Source organism: Dipodomys merriami, unplaced genomic scaffold (assembly GCF_024711535.1).
Source record: "Dipodomys merriami isolate MVZ:Mamm:240054 unplaced genomic scaffold, mDipMer1.0.p SCAF_56, whole genome shotgun sequence".
NCBI lineage: Eukaryota > Metazoa > Chordata > Mammalia > Rodentia > Heteromyidae > Dipodomys > Dipodomys merriami.
This window is the reverse complement of record NW_027206135.1, coordinates 7,284,489-7,303,411: the sequence shown is the minus strand read 5'-3', so window position 1 is coordinate 7,303,411 and position 18,923 is coordinate 7,284,489. Positions and strand designations below refer to the sequence as shown.

The following is an 18,923-nucleotide window of genomic DNA, read 5'->3' as shown; positions in this document are numbered from 1 at the left end:
ACTACATCTCTCTCTCCTCCCTTTCTCTCTCCCTATCTTTATCTCTGTCTCTCCCTTTTCTTCTCCCGAGCCAGAAACTGAAGTAACCTGGACCTGTCTCTGTCTTCTTTACTCATTTGGTTCCCTTCTCAAGCAGTTCTTAAGGCAACATGAACACACACACACACACACACACACACACACACACACACACACAAGCACACACACACACAAGCACACACACAAGCACACACACAAGCACACACACACACTCACACACACACAAGCCACACACACACAAGCCACACACACACAAGCACACACACAAGCACACACACACAAGCACACACACACACAAGCACACATACAAGCACACACACACAACCCATGTGACGTTTATCCCACTCCTCATACCGAGTCACACTGCAGGTGCTCTGACAACCTTCATAATTTGTCTGCCTACCTGTGGGGCCCTTCTCAGCCCCATCACTCACCACCATCCAATGTACTGCTTGATGACAATTCACTCATCCATAAAACATGAGCAATAAAGAGAAAAATACAAAATAAAATAGTATGCACTCCATAAGCAAAATAGTACCCAGAGGTGGGAGGAGGAAGGGAATTAGATAAATTCCAACACAGGACATTCATTAAGGCACCTAACCTGGATGCTTCAAAATATCAGTGTCATAAAAATCATAAACATGGAGTGGGGGAACAGCAGTGTCATTAGATAGGAAAATAAACTTCTTTTTATTTGTGCTGTTACTGGGGTTTGAACTCAGGGCCTCACACTCTTGCTTCACTTTGTCCACTCTGGGATGGCTCCTTATTGGAAATGGCTTTAAATCATGATCCTCAGATTGAAGCCTCCCAATAGCTAGGATTACAAGCATGAACCACTAGTGCCCAATAGAAGAATAATTTCTAATGTCCTGCAGTACAGCTGACAGCAATTAAATGTATTTGCAAAAATGGCATGTACAGATGACTTTGAACATTCCCAACACAAAGAAATGATGAATGTTTAAGTTGATGGATATGCCAGTTATCCTGACCCAACCCTTACACATTGTGAACATACTGATCTAATCACACTGTATCTCACAGGCAGGCAAAATTACTATATCAATTAAAAATAAATGTATCAATAATGACACTTAAAGTGAATGAACTAAAAAAAAACTTAACTGAATGCAATGTGCAAATCTTTTTTTTTTTTCTTTTTTGTTGGTCGTGGGGCTTGTACTCAGGGTCTGGGGACTGTCCCTGAACTCTCTGCCACTTTGAATCAAAGCACCACTTTCTGTTTTGTGGTGCTTAATTGGAGATAAGTGTCTCATGGATTTTCCTGTTCAGGCCAGCTTTGAACTGCAATCCTCAGATCTCAGCCTCCTGAGTAGCTAGGATTACAGGCATGAGCCACTGGAGCCCGGTCAATGTGCAAATCTTGATTGAAGCTTGGTTCAGAAAAAAAGAAAATAGTAGCCAAGTATATTTTGAGAAAAATGTAGAAAATTTAAATAAGGATAAAATACTAGGTAATATCCTAAAAGCACCGGATTAAAGTTCTTTGGTGGAAGATGTGCTAATGATATTCTCCATAGGTAAAAGTGACCTTATTCTACAGAGACCTGGGCATTTAGAAGCGTTTAGTGTCAACTATCAAGATGGCTGCAACCAGATTACTTAGCAATAATGAAAATATGTGGGGCTGGTCATGTGGTTTCATGGTAGAATGCTTGCCTAGCATGCATGAAACATAAACAGAAAAAAACAGAAGCGGTGCTGTGGCTCAGGTGGTAGAGTGCTAGGCTTGTGAAAAAGAAGCTCAGGGACAGTGCTTAGGCAAAGAAAGAAAGAAAGAAAAAGAGAAAGAAAGGGAAGAAAGAAAGAAAGAAAAAGAAAGAAAGAAAGAAAGAAAGAAAGAAAGAAAGAAAGAAGGAAGGAAGGAAGGAAGGAAGGAAAGGAAGGAAAGAAAGAAAGGGAAGAAAGAAAGAAAGAAAGACAGGCAGAAAGAAAGAAAGAAAGAAAGAAAGAAAGAAAGAAAGAAAGAAAGAAAGAAAGAAAGAAAGAAAGAAAGAAAGAAAGAAAGAAAAGAAAGAAAGAAGAAAAGAAGGAAAGAAGGAAGGAAGGAGAGAGAAGGAGAGAAGGAGAGAAGGGAAGAAAGGAAGGAAGGAAAGAAAGAAAAGGAAGGAAGAAAAAGAAAGGAAGAAAGAAAAGGAAGGAAGGAAGGAAGAAAGAAAGAAAGAAAGAAAGAGAAAGAAAGAAAGGAAGGAAGGAAGGAAAAGAATATGTGGACACCTAGAAAGGCACATACAACTAAGGCAAATTATTAACAATACTGAAATCTGGAAGAAATCTCTACAGGTACAGTAGAATTCTTTCTAAGTTTCTATGCTTATAATAATTCCAAAACTATATATAAGGGAAAAAATAATAAATGTTATAAATGCCTGCTGTGTCCCTCAACTGTGCTACAGGTGTGTGTATATTCAACAGACTACATAAGGCAAATGCTTTCATTTTTAACTCTGTTAATACTTTAACTTTACTTAATTTAGACTAGTAAGTCATCAGATTTCTGGGGGTTTGGGTTTTCTTAATTTTCCTTATTTTTCTCTACTTTTTTTTAATTTCTTTTTTGTTTTTCAAGGCTGCACCTACTAATTTTGTTTTGGCTAACCGGAAGGAAGATTTGAATTCACAACACAGTTAATGACAATGGGATGCTGTGTACTTCAAATGAGGTACCAGCAGGGAGCCTGAAACAAGACACTGTTACTGTTCAGCTACAAAGTGTATAAGGCCCCCTCGATAATTGAGGGATGACTATAAAACATCCCCATGTGTCCTTGTGGAAAACATGGAGCCATATATTTCTTTTATGTGTCTGTTTGACACTGACCTGTCAGTCTCAGACCCCAGGTCCCTGGGAGGCAGTGAAAATATCTACCCAAAGCACTGCTCATCCCCCAACATGACGCCATGGACATATAAATGTTGGAGACAGCAATAAAAAAGTGGATGGTGGTGATGATGTTGTGAAACGAGCATGTGCCTGACAGAAAATCGGCCCACACCCTGAAACCCCAGTGGAGGGCTTTGTTGCTGCTGCTGGTGAAACTCGGCCTGTTACCTCCAAGTCTGCCTCCTGGAGCTGCTCCATGTACTCCAGCATCTGCTCCTTCTCCTGCTCCCGTTGCTCAGCAAGCAGTGATCGCTCCTCCTGGTTCTTTTCTATTTGCTGTACAATATGCCATCTTCCCCTGGGAAGCAGCAGTGCCACAGTGGCTCAGAAAGCAAGCGAGTCATGTCTCTCCACCACCACCTCCACCCAACTCACCCCCAAGTTCAGAGGTTTCATTGGTACCATTTGACAAGTACTCCTTAAACATGCATAGGCTTTGTGGGTCTAGAACAAAATCCTTCCTCAGAGCGTATCCTGTAGGAAATGGGTCCCTTCTCCTTTGAGCTCCTAGTTTGGAGTCATTCCCTTCCTGATATTCTCCTTCTTCATCCATCTGTCCAAAAGGTAACTCCATATCTTTGCACGCTTTTTCCTATCCAGTCTGTAATGAGGTTCTGAAATCTAACCTCTTCCCATGTCTTCACAAGATACAAGAAGCTAGCTTTATCTACAAACTTTCCATACTTATACAGATTTAAAAATCCCAGGGCTGGGCACCAGTGGCTCATGCCCATAATTGTAGCTACTCAGGAGGCTGAGACCTGAGGATCACAGTTCGAAGCCAGCCTGGGTCTGTGAGACTCTTATCTCCAGTTAATTACTCAAAATAAGCTGGAATGGTGCTGTGGTTCAAATGGTAGAGCTCTAGCCTTGAGCACAAAGAGGCTCAGGGATAGTAGCCTGAGTTCAATCCCCCAAGACCAGCAAATATATATCACTCAATTAATCTTGTCTTCCTAACCTGTCTCCTATGCCTACTCTGGGCAACTGTCTTCTTTACATCCTTGCTCTTATTGAAGATTGTCAGCTGCTGGCAGGGCTGAGTTTGACTAAATATCTCTACTCAGCAAAGCCCTCTTCCAAAAGTAAAAAGCAGGGAGACTGGCTCTCCCATCAGTGCTGCTGGGGACCTCTGCATGTTACCATGGTGTCAGTCAACATGGAAGCATTTAGACCTCATGACTTGAGTAAAGGCTACAAGAACATGAGAAGACAAGGTGAGGATAGGAATCAAGCAGAAAGAATATAAGATTCATAGTCAGATGGAACATTTACATGAAATAAACAGAAGCAATAAGTAAAAGAGCCTTGTACAGCATCTTTACAATAAAATAAAATTAAATATATATAAAGATCTTTAACAAAGTATCAAAAAAATAAGTAAAAAGAGTTGCCTTGAAGCAAGTATGTGGGTTCAACATGAGGACCAAGTCAAATCACTAGAGTTGTCTAATGAGGCGGTGATTTTTTTTCCTTCATTGCTTCTGGTAAGGCAGAAGGTGCACAGCTACTTACCCACTAAATGAACTCTTCCTGGGAGCCTGCTACAGGGTACAGAGTACCTACTAGAGAATACAGTTGAGAAGATAGAACTGTCATCCAATGTGTGGTCCAAGAATCACTTACAGAAGTAATTCACACATTGTATGGCTGACGTTTTAACTCTAGGACACCTTGAGTCTATAGTAGTCCAGAGACTTGTTCCTTTTTACATAATGAGGGAGAGGGTAAATTTATGTGTTCTAACATGAAATAAATTCCTAGGACAGTTTGGATGCTCCAATAGGTCCTTGGACTTCAGAAATGAATGACTGGACCCCTGTCTTCCATGAGCTCACAGTCTGGTGAGGGCCAGACAGCCTCATCATGAGAAGAAGTACGAGACTATAAATTTAGACAGGCATAGAGCAGGAAGCCACCAAGCCTGCCTGGTAAATTGAGAGAAGGTTTTCAAGGAAAGTGACAGCAAAACCACTAAAGGGAAGAAAAGAGGAGGAAGAAGAGAAAGATGCTCAGCGAAGTGAACAGCAAAAGTCAGTGGACTTGGGCTGGAAGGTGGCTCAGTGGTAGAGCGCTTGCCTTGCAAGCCTGAGGCCCTGGGTTTGATTCCTCAGCACCATATAAGCAAAAAGAAAAAAAAGCCGGAAGTGGTGCTGTGGCTCAAGTGGTAGAGTGCTAGCCTTGAGCTGAAGAGCTGAGGGACAGCGCCCAGGCCCAGAGTTCAGGCCCCACGACCGGACCAAAAAAAAAGTCAGTGGACTTGTGATTCCAAGGCCTTGCATGCTGGTGGCGTGGGAAGCAAGTGAGTGGATGGCAGGAAGTGTTGAGATTTAAGACTCAGTTGGATCTGAATTGGGAGGCACCTGTGATGATCTTGAAAATAAGCATTAAAGGTTTTGTGATTCTCTGGATCACTCCATAAGGGATGACAGATGATGACAAACCGTGTCTCATCTCTTCCCTTGCTGCTAGGCTACACAGACACGAACATATACAGAAACGACTTAGATGGGGAAATGTCAAGGCCACATCCTTACCGTATACTTTCCTCCCTCCTCCGCTTGTCTCGTGCCTCCTGCCTTTCAAGAGACATTTTTCGCTCCACTTCCATCATCTGATCCAACCTCTTCTCCTCCGCGTCCAGTTCTTTTTGGATCTGTTGCTTCTCCAGGATTTGAGCATCTCGAATGGCATGACACTTGGCATTGAGGATAATCTAGGGAGTGAAGGTAACACAAAATGTGGCACTGGGCACTGGAGATGTGCAAATTTAAAGGGAAAGAAACAGAAGCAGGATAGCATCAAGGATGCTAGGGATGTCAGATGTCCAGAGAAGCAAGAGCATCCTGGCATTGTCCTTCTCCTTTACACAGTGCAGCTTAAACATTTCCTAGGCATTTGGTGCTAAGGTCTGTGCAAGGAGAGACCCAGAACAGCATCTTTCTGGGTATTTTAGTGTTTGAGGCAATGGAGCACCATTTGGAAATACGATGAAAGTCATGAGCCTTCTCCTCTATAACTTTCACCTACACAAATAAACCCAGAATATCCATAAAATTTCAGAGGTTCATAATTTGTGAGAAACACACGAATCCTACGTTAAGCTCAGGGAAGCCAAGACACTCTCGTAGACACTCGGCCGCTCGATTTTTAAGCTGGAAGAGCCCAATGTGACACAAAAAGGGATGTTAAAAACAACAATCATGGGCCCATCAATAAGGACTGAGAAGTAAAAGCTATGGAAAATAAAAGAAGGTATGTGTAGAGATTTACCTGAGACAGAAAACAGAGATGAAGGAGTTGGGGAGTCAGCATTTTTTTTTCATGTGATCAGAAAATGAGGCACATTCAAATGAATTGGAAAAAATAGAATTTCAAATGAGCCCCTGGTCTTTATGCTCCCAGCTAAAGGAAGCAAGATAAACACTTCAAAACAAAATCCTGCTCCCTCGGAACACTCTCTGAGGCCATAATTGAAGCAGCAAGACAAAAATAAAAGCAATGTCCTTGAGTCAATTTATCAACCACAGTTCACAAAGGCTTTCCCATCTTTGCCTATGCAACCTGGCCAATAATAAGCGTTCTGTTAAGTAGCGTTTCCACCCCCATTTTGCAATTTTCTTTTTGTACTTAATGAAGTGTTTATACATTTTAAGATATATTTATAGAGTTAAGGCAAATATTTAAAAGTATTGTTTTATCAAAACCTCTGTGTGTGCGCACACACACGTGCATGTCAATCCTGGGGCTTGAACTCAGGGCTTAGATGCCATCTCTGAGTTTATTTTGCTCAAAACTGATGCTCTATTACTTGAATCATAGCTCACTTCCAGCTTTTCTGGTGGTGAATTGGAGATACGAGTCTCATACGTTTTTCTACCCAGGCTGGCTTCAGATTGTGATCCTCAGACCTCAGCCTCCTGAGTAGGATTACAGATGTGAGCCACGGGCACCCACCCTATCATAACCTTTGAAATTCCACAAATTCTATTGTCTAAGCTACCTCAAAGACTTTTTTGAGCACTCTTAAGTTTTCTACTATTGCTTTACTCTCTTCAATTTATTTATTTAATCTTTGTTTTTTACATTTTTCCTTCAATTTCGCAATTGAAGCAAGTGAGACTCAGAGAGGGCAAGAAATTTGCCCAAGGTGACACAGTAAGCAGGAGGCAAAGCTAGTCCTCTAATTAGAACAACTGTCTTAGCAGGTTCGGTTCACCCCCTGCCTGCCCCTACCAGTACCTTGTTTTGTCCTATATGTGAATAAAAGGAAAGAGGAAATAGAAGTGAGTGTGGAGAGGGAAGGACCCCAGACCCACCTTGCTCATGTCCTTGAGCTCTTCCTCTTGCTCCAGGCGAAGTTTGTCCGCTCTCTGCAGGAGGTTTTGCGCCCGCTCCTTGGCCTCCTCCTCCAGGTCGCTGAGCTTCTTGTGGATGTTCCACACCATTTCTTTTTGTTTCATGATCTTCTTGCGCGTCACCACTGCATCCTAAGGAGGACCACGCTGTGTGAGTCGGGGTGATTCCCGGTGCTCTTGGGTCCTGGCACTAGTCTGGCTACTACAGGTGAGTGAGGATGATTTTTGCCTGAGCCCACCGTGATGTCGGAGCAGGGAAGTGTAAGGATCTGACTTCATTCTCAGCCTTCCCCTGGGCCCGGGCAGCCCTCTCCCCCCTTCGCAGGAAGGTCTTTCCAGTCTGGTGCTACAATGCTTCTCCGCCCATGTCATGTTTTAGGGTTCCCTACCCATGGAGTCTGGTGTGAGACGCTGGGCTCTTTCCACTGTTTCTACTCTGCCGCCCACTGCGGAAAGGAAAGATTAGGGAGGTTATCTACCACAACGGCTTCCTTCTCCTTCTTCAGGGCCTGCTCCCTAGCCTCCAATTCTTCCTTTGTCGGGACGTGGGATGCCTCTTTGATCCGCTCGAACTCCTCGGGGCTGATGATCAGCGACTCCCCGGAAGGATCCTCTTTTGGAACACTGACCCAGCAATAAACAGCGTTAGAGAAGAGCGGGAAGGAAAGCCATGGGCACCCTGCTCCTGGCTCGCTTCCCTCTCTGTACGGTGCTAACTCTCCGGCACAGACTCAGCCAATGGCAGGAGAAGGTGCATCTGCACAGCCACTATAAGGCAGGGTTCCAGGTCAAAACCAAGGACTGGTACGGATGAAAGAATTTAGGTCCTTATCTCTAAGATCAGTTCATGCTCCTACTCTGCAGCTGTCTAAGACCCTCTTCAGCGTTCACACACACCACAACTGGCCCCAGGTCCCTTCCTCTGAATTCTAATCCGCTTTATTCTTACAGCCAGGATGGTGGCGGATGGTGGCCCATGGTGCAGGGTCTTTTTTCTTTACAAGCTTCTTCAAGATATGAATCTGGCTTAACCACCCTGGTGGATTAGTCTTTGGTACAGTGCTTGGTACTGAATGAGCACTCAAAACAAAGCTGTTGATGCAATATTTACAAGACAACATGTTGGAAATGATCTGTACAACTTGGGAGGGGGGACTGAGGAGAAAGGGTAAGTAGGAGAAAAATGAAGGAAGGGATAAGAAGTAGACAAGAAATGTACTTATTGACAAGAAATGTACTTATTACTTTACTTATGTAACTGTAACCTCTGTACATCACCTTAACAATAAAAAAAGAAAAAAGAAAAACTTTAAAAAAAAAATAACAAAGGAAGTGGCACTGTGGCTCAAGCAGTAGAGCGCTGGCCTTGAGCCGAAGAGCTGAGGGACAGCGCCCAAGCCTAGAGTTCAAGCCCCATGACTGACCAAAAACAAAAAAACACAACAAACAAAAAAACAAAGATGTTGAACCTATCCTTAAAAATAGATGATTCTTGGAGCTAGGAAGGTGGCTCAGTGGTAGAGTGCTTGTCTTTGCATGCATGAGCCCCTGGGTTTGATTCCTCAGCACCACATAAGCAGAAAAAGCTGGAAGTGGTGCTGTGGTTCAAGTGGCAAGAGTGCTAGCCTTGAGCTGGAGAGCTGAGGGACAGCGCCCAGAGTTCAGGCCCACAACTGACAAAACAAAAACAAAAACAAAAACAAAAATAGATGATTCTTGATGACATTCTAAAAAAGGGCAAGGGGACACCAGATAGGGTTGGAATGGATGCTGGTGAGAAATCTAAACATCCCTGTCCATCCAGCCTAGAGAGAAGCTTTGAACTCTAAATATTAATTAACATCTCTGATTGACAACTACCAGAGACGTGGCTATAGACCTCTCCTGGTAGCTGCCCAACGCATTCAACAAACCTATAGCTAATTATAATGATTACAAACAAATGACATACATTAATGGGGGAGGGAGGAGTTGGGGGTTGGGAATAAAGCTGCTTCTGGGCGAGGCAATTTAACAGGCACATGGCAAGAAGACGCAGACAGTCTGAGACAGGAAGTGAAACCTCATCTAATAAAACTAGTGTGGGGTGCCAGAAGATAAAATGAGTGAGTGGACTGAAGGCTTTAGGAAAAAGGTCTTGTGCTTCACTGAATGACCTGGGCTCTAGAGTGACCAGGAGGGATCTGACTTTACCACAGTAGGTCTGGGGAAAATAAAGATTTCAGAGTATCTTCAGAAGAACACTCCAAGAAGGAACCCTTTCTCAGGCCCCAAGCTTGGCTTCATGGCTGCTGCCCCCATCTGAACACTGGATGTCTAAGCTAGCCAAATCAAGCTCAGGAGAGGGCTGCAGCAGAGCTCAGCTCATGTGCTGTCTTCCAGATGTTCCTCCCCAGCTCATGCAACAGGCAGTATTTTCTGAGAGTTCTCTTTGTTAGTGGCTGGAGACAAAGTGAAGAAATAGTTGCACGGAGTGAGCTATTAAGCATGGTGCTGGCTCCTGGTTGAGCTGGGCGTGAACCCTGAGAGCCCACTTCAGTTAGGAAGCAAGGCTGGGCCAATCACAAGGGAGCCAGGGGAGCCCCCTGTGAATTTCCGCTGATAGCCTCAGAGTCTGGGAAGGAGCTTGCAGGGAGGGGACGGGTTGATTAGGCATCTGGTCAGTTTCCCTTTGCCTGGACTACTTCATGTAACCAAAAGGAAGTGATTCATCTGGATGGCCTCCCTTCCCAGAGTGCACTAATGGGGACTTAAGGAGGCTCCACTAAGCTCTTCTATCAGTCCCTTCGATCCCACAACCCACCAGAAGAAAGAGAAAGGAGCTAGGAGAAAAGGGCAAGGAGAGCGATGGATACAAAGGGAGAAATGAAAGAGCCCAAGATAGAGTCAAAAGAACCATGAAGCAAAAAGAGGGAAATGAATACCGAAGGAAGGAAGGGTAGGATTGACAGAACAAGACCAGAGCAGTTTCCCCATTTTCCTGCAAAGAGCCTTGAAGGGAGTATAGGCTTAGGGAGGGAAGCGTGGGGGACTATGCCCTGGGGACTCACATGAGCTCTCGGACCATGTCCCTTGTGATGATCCGGATGGTCTCTGGCTTATGGTCCATGCTCAAGGAAGCAAGAGATTTTTGGATGGCACGTTTATCTCGGAGCAGCACAATGGGGCTATCATTCTGGCCACGGGCCGAGGGCTATGAGATCAGAAAAGACAGATTAGAAGCTGGTCACCTAACTTCCTGCTGGTCAGTCCTAACTTCAAGTAAGTAAGTATCTACCCTTACTTTAAAATCCTAAAATGCAAGGCATGGCAGTGTATGCCTATAATCTCAGCTACATGGGAGCTGCAGCTTCATGGGTCCAAGAAAAAATACAAGACCCTCTCTTTAAAAGAAAGAAGAGAAAAGAAAAATACCAAGAGAAAAGGACTAAGTCATGTGGCTCAAGAGAGTAGAGTTCCTGTCCAGTAAGCACAAGGCTCTTCCTGAGTTTGAGCACAAGGTTCTTAGTTTAAGCCTCAGGAATGAAAAGTAAAATTTTGGTCTCTCAATTCTCTCTCTATGAAAGTTTCTCCTTTATTAAAGAAGGACTAATTATTTCTGGTGGACCACATACTGTGAGTTTGAAGCAGTACAATTTGTTACAGATGAATCCACTCTGTGATGTTACCCATTTTTAATTCTTTCTAATGATGAATGTACTTTGAACCCTCAACAAAAAAATCATATTGAGAGAGTTAGATATAACTAAATGCCTGGTAGGGATCTGTCCTTAAAAATCTAATATGGTTGAGTGAGAATTCAGCACAATGAAGACAGAGTAGATGTGTGATGTTTTTCAAAACTTCCTGCTCACAAAAGGCTTAGATATAACAAGACAAATGCAGTCACTTATTCAGGGAATTTCTAAACACAGTAACTCCTGCCATTAATGTAGTAACTGGGGCCTGCCTGGGGGCCATAGAATGGCCTGGTCGGTCCTGGGCGCTTCAGTCTGCCCATCGCCCCTGACTGCTGCTGCCCCCTGGTGCCCACCTCTGCTTCCAGGCCGGCAGCACTCAGTTGTGCTACAGGCCACTTCTGCCCCCTACTGGCTAAGAGAGGTCCTGGATGTTTACATCCAGGACGCAACTGGAATTTTTCTGTCTTTTATTAGCCAGCAGGACAACTAACTCCTAAACACTCCCAGCCTCCCTTCATTTTGAGTAGAGAATTCCACATTGATCCTAATGCCCTCCCTCCAAAAAAAAAAAAAGTGTAAGTAAAACCTTGCATTCCTGTGATTCTTTCCCTTACAAATAGGAAAACTGCTTGGGGGAGAGGGACCTTCAAAATGAAAAAGGCACCCATGTTGTGTTGTGTCTTTGATTCACAATGATGATAGTGAGGGATAAAGACAGACATTAACTCTCTCCTGACTCTCTTCCTCATGCTGCCCTTCTTTTCTTTTTCCTTTTCTTTCTTTCCTTCTTTCTTCTCTTCTTTCTCCTTCCTTTCTTCTCTCTTCTATCTCCTTAAATATTTCCCTGTCTTACTGCAGTGTCTTGTTCTCCTTTCCTCTTTTCTTCCACTCTTTCTCACCTTCTCTCATGCTCTCTAGCTCTCCTTTTCTAATATTGTAGGAGTTCTTAGCGTCTTCATCTAGAGGGGACTTGCAGCTAAAGATCTTCTCCTTTCTTAAAGCCAGATGAATGATTTAGTTGAACGACTGGGGAAGGACTAGAAAATTTTACATGGAGCTCTAGTCTGTACTCACATGTGTTCTATCCCAATGCTCTTTCTGGGTGGAAGAGAAATCACTTGCTTTCTGAGTCTGAAAGTTGGGCCCATTGGCCTACAAACATTTTCATCCTGGCCTCTTGTGGAGCTACTACTGCGTTCTCAGCAGCTGAGCTTCCCCTTGACATAAATACTGAGAATATGAGGACCTCAGGGATGCAGAAAGCCAGGTACTCCTGCTTGCCTGAGCCAAACTTCAGGCAGAACTCTGTAGCGTGGGCCTCAGCATTCCTGTTTTGTCTGCAGTCTGAGAGTTACCTACAAGAGCTCTGTGACCAGTGCAAGCCTGGGCCTGAGCAGCACAGGGCCACTGCCTCCACGTGGCAGCCACACAGAGGGGTTTGCTTGAGTGTTACCTTGACAACTCCAAAAAGGCTCTCATCCACCTCAGAGCTCACAGCTTTGGTCCGGTAGCGAGTCCTATTGCGTGACCTGTTGGAGGCAGTGGAAGAGGAGCTCAGGACACCAGTTGTGCTTAGCGGCTGCAGGAAAAGGCAGAAAATAGGGGTCATCAGTGCGGTGGCATCCAGACCCTAGGCAGCAATCACTTCTCAGTCTATGCGGGAGGCCAAAGGGTGGGCCTATGGAAAAACTACTTAGGGAAAGCCCCTGAATAAACCCTGTAATGTAGGGGCAAAGAGCATCGGGTGGACAGCATCCTCACAGAAGCAGGAGGTCCCTTGGTTGGAGCAAAGCACACTAGCTACACATAGACACACACTAGTCTAGTCTCAGGAACAAGGCCACGTTGGCCAGGCTGTATGCTAGGAAGGGATGGGAGGAAGAGAAGCACAATTTCACCTCTTTGCCTCAGTGGCTTGAGCTCCCCAGAAAAACAACCTCTTGCAGGGCAATTTAAACTATCTTCCCAGAAATACATAATTCTTCTTTGCTCCCAATCTTCCCAGCTTGAGCTCCAGGTCCCCTTCACAAATGACATGCTTTCTGACCTCCTTAGTATCTGGCAATCTCCCAAGGTGAGAGTAGGGACCGGAAGATAAAAAGGATGTAAAAGAACCTCATACTTGGTTGATGTCTAGTACTTTTAAAAGTTGAAGAATGAGCTGGGCGCGGGTGGCTCACGCCTGTAATCCTAGCTACTCAGAAGGCTGAGATCTGAGGATCGAGGTTCAAAGGCAGCCCGGGCAGGAAAGTCCGGGAGACTGTGATCTCCAATAAACCACTAGAAAACCGGAAGTGGCGCTGTGGCTCAAGCGGCAGAGCGTTTGCCTTGAGCTGAAGAGCGTGGGGACAGCGCCCAGGCCCAGAGTTCAAGCCCCACGACCAACAAAAAAAAAAAAAAAATTGAAGAATGCTAAGAGATTGTCCACTGAAAGGATGAACAAACGCAGCAATGGCACTCACTAGACACCATGTTGAAAATGAACTATACACACTAGACATAGAAGAAAAAGAACTAAGCAACCTAAAGACAGCAATGGGAAGGGAGGAATGAGAGGGAAAGAGTGAACAGCTTCCACTAAGCAAAAGGAAAGAAATGTAAACATCACCTGATGTGTAAAAAATAATTTTTATTGTCAAAGCTCATAGAATTCACAAACTGTCTAGACCATGGTAATGACCATGTGCCTTGTGAAGGTTAAAATGTGTTGGCGACTTTAACTAAGTATACTATTCCACAATACTGTGAGATATGTGAAATTATGTAATCGCCTAATCTCAATTAAAAAAAAAAAAAGAGAGAGAAGGGATGTGTTAGGAGTAATGGGTGACAACAATGTTGTCAGACACCTTGTATTCATATACTGTTTTGTAGAATGGGAACTTCTTTCTATAACTACTTAAAGATAATAATAAAAAAATAAGAAAATGAACTATACAACGTGTGGGTGGGAATGGGAGGAAAAAAACTGGGAGACAGCGAGGGAAGTGGTGACATCATCTAAAAAGAAATATACTCATTACCTGATGTATGTAATTGTAACCCTTCTGTACATCACCTTTATCATAATAAAAAGTATTTACAAGCCGGGCCTTTGTGGCTCACGCCTGTAATCCTAGCAACTCAGAAGGCTGAGATCTGAGGATCACAGTTCAAAGCCAGCCAGGGCAGCAAAGTCCATGAGACTCATTTCCAATAAACCACCAGAAAACCGGAAGTGACACTAGGGCTCAAGTGGTAACGCTAGCCTTGAGCTGAAGAGCTGAGGAACAGTGCCCAGGACCAGCCCCACAGCCGACAAAAAAAAAAAAAAGTACTTACAAAAAAATAAGTAAAAATAAAGATTGTCAGCTGCAATCAGGCAAACAGTTAACTAGTTTATAATATCCACTATGTGGTTTCTTTCTCTCCTGAGAGTATGCATTCATCATCTAACCAACACCCCAGGTATCTTCCAGGTTTGGCAAATTCCCTTGTCTAATGCTATGGGAGACTGGGCTGGTCTCCAATGACAAAAGCTGAAAACACCAGGTATTTGTCTTCCCAGTCAGGCAGGAACCTAGGCTGAGTCAATGAGATCACTCCTGCCTGACAGTGACTAGGAAACCAGTGATGTAAGATACAGAGCAAGGAAATCCTTTCTGACAGAGGCAGCTGAGGTTGCGATACCCAGTATATCTAGGGCAATGCTGATAAGGATGCCAGCAGCAGCAGCCCACATCCAAAGCCAGCAGTGTTGGTAGATAACAGTGCCTCATAGGGCCTTGCCAGATCCATTCTGTTCTGATTTTTGCCTTGGTTCCAACAGCAGGGCCTTCCTCTGTTCCTGTTTTCCAAGCCTAGTTTCCCTACCTTGGCATTGTCTGTTGGCTCTCCAAAATCCTTTCGATGTATTCCTTTCTACTGAAAGTTCTATTTTGTTTGTTAACAATCAAGAGCCCAACAAATACAGCCATCCATCGATCCAGCTTCAGTTTGGTCCCAAGGATACAAAGCTATCCCCAGGAAACAATTTCTGCAAAGGCTTTTGGATGACTCCAAAGCTGATTCAAAGCTCACTGTGGAGTAGCTCACACCTCCCTCTTCACATCTCTTGAAGCTAGGCTACCTTGGGGAACGGGCTAGAAAGACTGAGCCCCTCCAAGCCTGATCATCATCAGCTATCAAGAGAACAGGGTAAACAAAAATGGGCCATTCATCCCAGGTCACTTGAGACTGGACAATTATTTGGAAAGCTCTCTGTGATCTGCCATTACCAACCAGCCTTTCCACCTGTATCAGGTTTTCACATTAAACTGGGCGATTATTCTACAGCGGGCTCTGATCCAAACAATGGGCACCACTGTACCTGCCTTCCTCTTGAGCCCGGCACTGACAGCAAAAGGATTACAGACGGAGCCTCCCTTTGCAACCTTAGTCAGCCCCCGTACAGCAGGGCAGAAAAGCTCAGATTTATTAGGAGGTAAATATAGCAGCACAGAGAATGCCTAATAACAGTCTCGGAAGGGTTGTTACATGATAGGTGGTGAGCAAACGCTCCCCTTTCCACTGAAAATAGACTAAGAGGAAATGAATAGAACTGCAGTAGGTGGGATGGGGTGGGGGGTTAGCATTGAGAATAACGGGAAGGTGGAAAACCATGGATCGTGAAGGACGGTGTGAGTTCTGTATCTAATTCAGAAAGGAGGTGTCATGCCTAGCATACAGTAGGGACCCGATACACATTTGATGAAGAACAACGAATGAAACTGAGCAAGATGGCCACTTAAGGACTGAGATTGGAAGGTTTGGGAAACACATCTGATCAGTTCCAAGTCACTCCACCATTCCACATTTTCCAAGCTGCCTATGTGGTCTGCTCTGTGGATAATAAATGTAAGCGAAAGGGCTTTAGAGTACAGATGGAAAGTATTATTATTGTTTTGCATTTGTTTTCCTGTTTCTTTTCAAGGCCTCCTACAGGTTTTCCCTATGTGAAGCGCCCACCGGACTGCAGGACCCTCAAGGCTGAGATGGCAGCGGCTCTCCTCCCTGTGCCCTTGGGACCTGGGTCAGAAGGAAGTCACCACAGGAAATAATCAACTGCCTGAGCCTAGGAGTTTGAACAGAGGAAGGAAAACAGATGACCACAGAAAAGTGGCCATGGGCCGGCCACAGGGAAGCTCAGAGCTCTAGGTTTGGATGTCTGAGAAAAAAACCTCATTTGAAAACTGCTGACGTTGGAGCCACAAGCCATATCCCAGGGCTAGAATAACCAGTTTTGCCAAGAGTAACAAGAAGAACTAGGGAGGTCACTGTGTAAATGGACTAGAAAAAAATGAAAAACCAAGCAGAAATGGAAAGTTGGATCCCCCTGGGCCAGAGGCAGTAGCCAAGAGGCTCTTCAAGGAGGTAAAGGGCTGGTTTTACTTCTTGCATGACCAAATAAATATTCCTAAGAAGCTGAACAGTGGCTAAAGAAGCCCGCCTTGTCTCGCTTGTGGGGAAGGCAGTTTAAGAAGGGAAGGCAGCTCTGCCCTGCTCCCAATAGCTGGGGCGGCAGGGGAAGCTGGGCAAAGGCGAGACGGATTGTGGTCAGCTAATGAAGTCAGCCTTACTTTCATGCACTCATCTTGGTGACCCAGCTGACTCCCCTCTCTTCCTAAAGCCATCTCATTTCAGAAGCACAAGAATCCAGACAGATGCCAGGCATCAGTGGCTCACACCTGTAATCCTGACCACTCAGAAGGCAGAAATCTGAAGATCTCAGTTCAAAGTCAGTCCCAGCTGGAAAAATCTGTGAGACTCTTTATCTCTAATTAACACCAAAAAGCTGAAAGGAAAGCTGCGGTTTGAGTGGCAAGATGCCCGCCTTGAGCAAAAAGGCTAAGTGCCAGCCCCAGGCCCTGAGTTTAAAGCCCAGTACTAATACACACACACACACACACACACACACACACACACACATACACACACACACACACACACACACACACACACACACACACACACTTATCTAGCCAGAGTAAGGGGCTGGAAGAGAAATTCCAATGTAGAAAGATTATTGACACAATTGTTGATATAGGGCAATCTCCATAATATATTAAGTTTTGAGGAAAATGTATTTTAATACATATGTAAATGTGCCTATAGAAGTGTTTGGAGGGAGGGTGTACATTCAGGATGGATCACAGAAAGAACCTTCACAGAAATGTCTAGCCAGAATTTTACGTGAGTTTTACCATCTTAAGATTTTTTTATTGAGTAATTTTCTGCTATGAGTAGGTAATTATTTTGTGATCAGGAAAAATAATAATAACGCTTATTTTAGTTGAGAACAAAGTATTAATGGAGAGCCTGGAACCCCAACTCTGAAGGCAAGGGATTGCAACCCACAGAAGCCAACAGCCAGGGTGTTTCACTCAACTCCAGCAAAACAGAGATGGCCCAGGACTGGAACAGGTTGGTGTGGAGTTTCTCTGACATAATGCTAACACCTGTCAACTGAACAAAGACAAAGGTATGTCCTTTCCTAAATGTCCTACCCACCTGTGGGATCTAGTTTCTCTCCTGCCTAGAGCCACCTGTAAATTCAGGCTTCAAACTCTTGGTCTGGCTCTACTTCCTTTCCTATAAACTTTGCTTGCTAAGAACATGGGGATTCCCACACACCAGCCCTTGCCTTTTATTCCGAATAATCTTCCTGGTTTTCCTTTCTTCAACTGGACCAGGTTGCCCATTGGTGGGGATGCCACCTGAACACGATACCCCAGTCAGCACTGACATCCCTGTCCCTGTTTCTGGACTGTGTTATATTAATCATTACTTTTGTAAGAGTCTGAACAATCTGCCTAACTGGGAGCCTCCGCATTAGCTCTACATCTTCTCACTCCTTCACGCTCTCTCAAAAACTCACATATAGCACCAGACTTCCATTCACACCCCAGGCCTGCCAGGAATCTCTGGGATCCACCACTGCTGAAATGCGTCCACAAGTTCCTTTGCCACCCACAATCAGCCCCCCTAACCTTAGCCCCCCCAGGGCCTTCCTACCCCTTAGGACCAGCCCACTCAGGCCCTGGAGGCTCCTTCCTGAGGCCAGGGATTCCCCAAGCCTGACACATTGGTCCCCATCTCGCTCTTCAGTGCCTTGTAAACCTGAGACCCTCCTCATTCATTCGTCCATCCACAAATGTTTGTTGAGTACCGACTGGGTGACTCAAAGCCCTGCTAAGAGAAAACCGGGGCTCAGCGGGCATTAGGCAGCCTGTTCATGATCACCCTGGTAAGTTAATGGCCCGCCAGCTGCCCTCCCCACTGGGGTTTTTCTACACCCCTCACCCCACATCTCCTCCAGGGAAGTAGGCCTGACTAAATAGGAAGAAAAGGAGCGGGGTGGGACATCTCTTTCTGCACAACTCCCCACTTCGCCCCACTCCACACTGGCAATCTTTACGAATCTATCTTGATCTCTCTTCGAAAGCCCCCATCCCGCCCCCCTCCAGCTTTCCTCGCTACTTTTCTGGCATTCCGCACCCCTAGACAGATCCAACTCCTGCCAGCCTCCTCATCCCAGCCTCTGAGCCCAGCCCCGTTCAGGACAGGAGCGCTACCGCCACCAGGGCCTCACCATCTCAGCCTCCGTCTGCAGAGGGCACCGCCGCCAGGCGCTGGGGTGCAGACGCGTTGCCACAGCAACCGAGAGCCCGCGTTCGGCGCTCTGGCCCCGCCCCCAAGTTCCGCCCCGCCCAACTGGCGAGGGCGGCACCCGAGGGCTGGAAGTTTGGGAACCGGACTCTCTCGCTCCCTCCCAACCTTTCACGCCCGGAGCTGGAGCGGGAGCAAGGGCTCAGAAAACCTGCCAGGCTCAAACACGCTCAGCATTTCAGTTTGGCTGTGGCTGAACCCTAAAAGGGCCTACGATGAGCCCTGCGGGCCGGGGGGCACTCACTG

At 45.3% G+C, this 18,923-nt stretch overlaps 1 protein-coding gene across 1 annotated transcript in view; it reads right to left on the bottom strand.

The window, feature by feature from the left end:
- Nucleotides 1–18,655, bottom strand: part of Cfap45 (cilia and flagella associated protein 45) — a 29,453-nt gene extending 10,798 nt beyond the window's left edge. The window contains exons 1-7 of the mRNA XM_070000047.1: nt 18,601–18,655; nt 12,445–12,570; nt 10,362–10,504; nt 7,791–7,935; nt 7,273–7,443; nt 5,491–5,669; nt 3,122–3,251 (exon numbers count right to left, since the gene is read on the bottom strand). Coding sequence (XP_069856148.1) covers nt 3,122–3,251; nt 5,491–5,669; nt 7,273–7,443; nt 7,791–7,935; nt 10,362–10,504; nt 12,445–12,570; nt 18,601–18,603 — 897 coding nt within the window. The 5' untranslated portion in view covers nt 18,604–18,655. The remainder of the gene's footprint in view (nt 1–3,121; nt 3,252–5,490; nt 5,670–7,272; nt 7,444–7,790; nt 7,936–10,361; nt 10,505–12,444; nt 12,571–18,600) is intronic.
- Between the last annotated feature and the right edge of the window lie 268 nt (nt 18,656–18,923).